Below are 6,000 nucleotides of genomic sequence, written 5' to 3' on the forward strand. Positions count from 1 at the left end.
GCCTGTGACTCAGCCCCAGGCTGGCTGTGTCTACACGGAGAGGCTAGCTGAGCACTGCGCGCGCGGGACCACCGGGTGCCAGCGTTAACCATGCACGCACAGGATGATACAACAAGCAGAAAGCCATGCGCAGCCTCAGACGGGGGTTGATAAAATCCTGGGGGCGGGTTCAGAGGAGGAAGAGGTCCCTGAAGTATGAGGCAGCACAAACTGAACTGTGAAGGAGGAGTAGGATTTGGACATAGGGAGGTGAGGAGACACAGGGAAGGGCATCGCTGATGGCAGGAACAGTATAAGCAAAGGAACAGATTTGAGAGAGTTGAGCTAAGGGCATGGCTTTGTACAAAATCATTCACCAAACTGGGTGAGGCCAAGTTAACGAGCGTTACCCAAACCAAACGCTTCTTGTTCCTATGAATGGGGATCCGACAAGCGTGGGACTTCTCGGGGTCTTTTGGGTGCTAAGGGGGTTGAGTAGCCGGAAAAGCTTGGGTCCCCAGAGAGCAAGCCTGGTTACCTTGTAGCATCTCAATAGGTCAGCTCTCTGGCAAACATGTGGTTGAGAAAGAAGGCCTGTCATGGGAGGGAGGCCCTGGTGCAATTTTTTTTGTGTTGTTTTTTTTTAAAGAAAATTTGGACCCACTCAACAGTTTTGAGCAGGGGAGTGACATGATCTGAGTCGTGCTGACAGGCCAGAAATCTGAGCTCATTTAAAAAGAGGGGTGTGCGGGGGGCGGGGGGGGGGGGGCGGGGAACCAAGACTACAAATAAAAAAATAACCTGTCACACGGAGCCATTGGAAGCAGCAAGCGAGTGAGTGTGGGATCCGCACAACACTTTTAGACTGCCTTCCTCTCACACACCCCCTCTCCATCTGCTGCAAAGGGCACCAGGAAGATAGATGCAAGGAGGAATATTCCAGCTCTGGGGGCTCCAGAGCTCGGCAGCCCAGCTGGGGGGCTCTGACCGGAGCCACTTGTGACTTGTCATCTGTGAGGGCCAAGGGGCGGCCAGTGTTTCCATCCTCAGTGTATTTTCAGAGAAACAACTGTGACTCAGTTAAAAACTTCTGCCCCAGAGGGAACCTTTCTACCAACTTCCATCGGAGCCGGGAGGGGAGGGCTCCTCTTGCTCCCTCCAGCTTGGACTAAGTCATCCTAATTAAATCAGGGAACTTCTTCCTTCAGAATCCAGGCTCCCTTACCTTGGACAAGTTACTTTTCCAGTTTGAGACTCTATTTTCCTTATCTGCAAAATGGGAATAACAGCCAGCTGAGTCTTTGTTTGCTGACCGATGAAATTATGCAGATTAGGCAGTCAGCACACAGCCTGGAATACAGTTAACATTCAAAGAACATTTGGGTCTCCTCGCTTCTCCCAACACATGGTTCACATTAGGAGTTCATACGTGCTGAGTGACTACAAGTCAAGGAATGAATCACACCCCGAGTCTCGCGGGATTGGTAAAGGAATAAATAATTAATGGGCAGAAGTTACCCAAAGAACACTCGACTTCAAGGACTTTCCGATAGCCTGAGCCCAACAGGCCTAAAGCCCCCCGCCCTTCTCTTCTAGTGAAAGAGGAAGTGAGATTAATTTCACCATTTAGGAAAGTACAGAGGAGCCAACAGCGTGCCACCCTCTACCAAAAGGTCAGAGCCCCCACACCCGAGCCCCTACTTGGCCTTGCCTTCTCCAGGCCAGAGCGAGGAATGAATGGGAGCTCGTTTTGAAGTCAGCCCAATAGGTGACATCCCAAGACCCAGGTGGGGCCAAGACGGGAGCCAGCAGGTTCAGTGTCATGTGCCATTGCTGCTGCTAGGAAATCAAGCTGCCCAGATGTCCCCGTGCCCCTGTCCCCTGCCCTTCTCCCAGCCTCAGAATCTCCCTCGGGAAGTCGTTTTACGAAACAAGCCTCCCATTGGCTCCCAGAACACAGGTTGGTGACTTCACTGGCATCTTTTTAGAATTTCCCTCTGGCAGCGTTTGTGATGAAAGCAATCTTTAGCAACTTCTTCCCCTGCCTCCCCCAAGCAAGATCATTCCCGTGACCAGCCCCCTCCCAACAGTGACCATGTGAAGCCACGGCAGTCACGTGACACCTCCCAGGCTGACAGCTCTGCCCGAGACACTAGTAGTCATTCAATCCAGAGCCGCCTTCCGAAGCCTGACATTTGAGTTTCTCCCTCAAACAAGTCCATTTTCTTAGAAAATTGCACGACGGCCTCCTTCTACCTTCCTGCCCTTCTGTCCTGCCTCTAGTTCTGCTTTGTGGTAACCCATGCTTAGATCCACTGAGTGAGGGGCCTGAAGCCCCATCCTGCAGCCAAACCAGAGGAATGCCAGGCCAGGGCCAGAGTGTGACCAGGACCCTGTGGAACATAGAGTGAAGGATGCTGGGAGGCTGCAGTTATGATAGCGACACCCCTCTCCTTCCCCACCACCCTCCGCCAAGAAACGTATTCTCACCTCCCAAGATTTATTTATTTCAAAGTTAATCTTGGCCCCTCTGCTGCTCCCACTTTTTCAGTCTATTGATGCTGAATGGATTGGAACGAAAGTTTTATGGCCTAATCTTTACCTTTTTATAGATTGTTTTTATAGACAAAAGGGAGAGATTCTCTCACAGGAAGGGTGGTGGTGTTCCCCGCCAGGGCCCTGGGAAAGGCAGGCTGTCCATCTGAACACTTGTTAACTAACGTTACCACGCTTTTTGCCAGAAACTGAGCCACAGGGTCCTGACTGGAGGAGGGTCTGGAATAGACATTTAGACATTAACTTGTGCCCAGTTCCCTGTTTTAGGAAAATTAAGCGATTTTGAGAGAGGCTCATGCATTTCCAAGCCAGGAAGGATGGCAGGGCAGGGGCTGGGACTCTGCAGGGTATGTATGCATGGCCGGCTCAGGCAGGAAGGAGCAGATCAGAGATGCCACTCACCAGAGAGAAATGAAATATACCAGTGCTTCCTTAGGCCCAGCAAGGACCCAACTGTAACAGAAAGACCCGGGAATGGGGCAGGGGGGAGGGGGGGGGAGTCCTACGTGGATCCCCAGGTTCAGGAGAAACTGCAGGGCAGAGAGAAGAGGCTGTTTACCCCCACTTCTCCCTCCACCCACTCTCTGCTAGTTCTCCCTTTCTCACTGCTTTCAGATGGTTACCCGTCTCTAGGCAAATGCAAAAGGGGGAGGTGGATACTGAGCTCATCTTTGCCTCTTTCCTCAAGGGAGGGAGGTGCAGACCCCTCTGCAGACAACACCGCTTCAAGAAGCCAAAAATTAAGATCCTCGTTTCTTCTCCCCAACCCCTACTCCTAAATGCCATTTCTCTGTCCCCCAGACCCTCCCAGGAGACCCATGGTTTTGCAAAACCCCTTTAAGAAGCAGGACTCCTGCATGGTGACCTCACCCCTTGGCGAACACATGCCAGCCTTCAGAGCCTGCCGGCTGGAGGCAGCCAGGTGTTTGATGTAGGCCAACAAAAAGACCTGCTCAGAGCCACAGGTAATAGCCCCACCGAGCCCGGAACTGCAGGGAGCTGCCGGGCAGCCTGGGGGAGGGGGAAGGGGGGGGGGCGGGCAGCAAGGAGAACTGCCATCCAGCCAGAGGCTCTGGCAACCACAGGGACATGCACCGTGTTTTCATATCAGGATCTGTTGATCTGATCGCAGCAGCTCACCCCAGGGTTACAACGGCCTCCCTTCTTCTCTCCCCCATACACACACCAACACTGTTTCACTCTGCGCACCCGCGGGGAGGCTCACTCTTCCCTAATTGCAACGCCTGTTTCTGTTCCATCCTAGGCAGCGCCTGGAGGACCTCTGCCCCCCACCCGCTTCTCACAGACCCCGAAATCAAACCTGTGGAAAGCATGGGTCCAGGCAGAGAGCTTTAGAGAAGCCAGGGGTGTCTGGTTCGGAAGGCTGCCCGCAGCCTGCCTCCCCCTCCGGATCCGGCAGGGAGCAACTCATTGGGGTCCGTTCCGGTGCCCAGCACAGTGGCACGCAGTCAGGATCGGGTTCCCTCCTTGGCTGTGTGACCTTGGGCAACTCGCTGGCCCTCTCTTGGCCTCAGTTTTCGAATCTGTAGCCCTGCTCACAGGCATCTCTACCCCTATTACTGCTGACAGCCCCGTGGCCCCCAGTGGCGGCCTGAGAGGCCGGAGCCCGCAGTTAGGGGGCCAGCAGCGGGGACGAGGGGTGGGGGTGCTTACCTGCCCAGGTACAGGACACAGCGATCAGCAGGCAGAGCAGCGGCCCGAGGCGGCCGGGGGCCAGGCCGGCGGGCTCCATGGGCCGCGGCTGCGGAGCGAGGAGGGAGAGCGGCCGTGAGTGCGCGCTCGGGCAAGCGCGGGCTGGAGCGGGGAAATGACTAAGCCCCCCCTCCTCCCCCCTCCCCGCCCTCCCCTCCCCTCCCCTCCCCTCCCGGCCGGGCTCCCCCTCCCCGGGATGGGCGCCTGGAGCAGCTCAGGAGCCGCCGTCGCCGCCGCGATTTTAGGAGCACCCCCCACTCCCCGGAGATCGGGAGACTGACAGACCCCGAGCGCGCGAGAAAGAGAGCTGGGCGGCCGGCGAGAGGCGGCAGGAGAGGGAAGCAGACCAGGGTAGCCAGGCAGAGAGCCAGAGACACAGGCAGGCGAGGGGAGGGGGGAGCGAAAGGAGGGGGCGCAGAGAGAGGAGCGCGCGAGGCGGCGCGCAGAGCCAGACGCGCCGGAGAGGACCGCGAGCCGGGGTCCAGGGCAGCTCCGCCGGCCGCCCCCGCCGCTGCCCACCTGCCCCGCCCGCACTCCGCGCGGCGCCCGCGGCTGGTCTCGCTCCGGCCGCAGTCCGGGCCGCGGCCCCCGCCAGCCGAGCCGGGCCCCCTCCCGCCCGCCCCCTCCTCCCTGCTCCCTCCTGCCCGCGCGGGGGCTGCGGGGCTCCCGCCGCCCGGCACCCTCTCTGCGAGCGCCCGCCTGCAGCGCGCCCGGGGAGGGAGCGAGGGCTGGGGTCTGCCGCGCGGCCAGGAGGCCGGGGTCGCCCCTCGCCTGCGCCGCGGCCCGGCGCCCACCCCCGCCCGAGCCCACCGCGGCCGCCCCGGGAGGTGGCCCGCCAGCCCCCGCCGCCGGCGCGCCCCGCTCGGTTCGGGACCAGATCAGCCTCCGCCTCCAACAATGTACCAGTTCAGAAGCCCGCGCGGCTGTCAGCCGCGCCGACCCGCCCCCCCTCCCGCTCCCTCCCACCTCCCGCCGGACTCGGACCTGCGTGGCGGCGCGGGCTCGGCGGCAGCGGAGGTAGCGCCGGGGCGGCCCGGGTCCGAGCCCCACTCCACTTAGCGCAAACTTGTTTGTCTCTGGTCGGCGCCGCGCGCTGGGCACCGCATCCTCTTAAGGTGGACTGGGGAAGTTGCGGCCGGCCTCCCTGGCCTCCTGGCTCCGGCCGCGGTCAGTCCCCGCTTCCCTCTGCCGACCCGCTGGAGGCGGCGAAGGAGTGGGGGAGTGGTGGGGACTCGGGGTGTCCGCCTTTGCCCCTTCCCAAGTGGCCCCGCCCCTGCTCCAAAGGAGGGCCCAGTTGGGGGTACGCTTGGGCCATAAGGGCCCCGATTCTGTCCGAGCTGGGCCTCGGTGAAGGAAAAGCAGGAAGTAAGTGAATGTGGGGGGAAGGGGGAGAGGAAGGAGAGTGATGGTACAAAAATAGCGTGTGTGTAGGAAGGATTTCAGTGCTGCCTGGAAAAGAGGCGCAGGGGAGAGGAAGACTGCGAGGAGGGCTGTGGCCAGGAAACTAGAGGGGAAGGGTCCTCACCTCCCTGGGGAGGTGGGCGCTCTCTGCCTGGTGCCTCCCTGTGGCAGGCTCAGGGGGTGCGGGGAAGGGGGGCTTGACGTCCTGGGCTCCAGGAACATGACAAGTAATGAGTAATCATATGAGGGCAAAGGAGGGGAACAGAGGCAAGAGGCTTGGAGCTGGAGAGGACAGAGCCTCAATACGTCTCTGTCTGTCAGGCTTTCTGTCCCCCTCTCCTCCTTCCTCTT

General features: G+C 59.5%; 1 protein-coding gene across 2 annotated transcripts in view; it reads right to left on the reverse strand.

Moving 5' to 3' along the window:
- SIRPA (signal regulatory protein alpha) overlaps positions 1-5,580 on the reverse strand; it is a 43,691-nt gene extending 38,111 nt beyond the window's left edge. Inside the window, exons 1-2 of one of the 2 annotated variants that reach the window (XM_070420054.1) lie at positions 5,233-5,580; positions 4,210-4,297 (exon numbers count right to left, since the gene is read on the reverse strand). In XM_070420054.1, coding sequence (XP_070276155.1) covers positions 4,210-4,288 — 79 coding nt within the window. In that variant the 5' untranslated portion in view covers positions 4,289-4,297; positions 5,233-5,580. Of the gene's footprint in view, positions 1-4,209; positions 4,298-4,533; positions 4,558-5,232 lie in introns of those variants that run through there. The other variant, XM_070420055.1, reaches the window with a different exon arrangement.
- Between the last annotated feature and the right edge of the window lie 420 nt (positions 5,581-6,000).

Source organism: Myotis yumanensis, unplaced genomic scaffold (genome assembly GCF_028538775.1).
Source record: "Myotis yumanensis isolate MYYU_CA2020_CCGP unplaced genomic scaffold, mMyoYum1.0.hap1 SCAF_7, whole genome shotgun sequence".
In the NCBI taxonomy this organism is placed as follows: Eukaryota; Metazoa; Chordata; class Mammalia; order Chiroptera; family Vespertilionidae; genus Myotis; species Myotis yumanensis.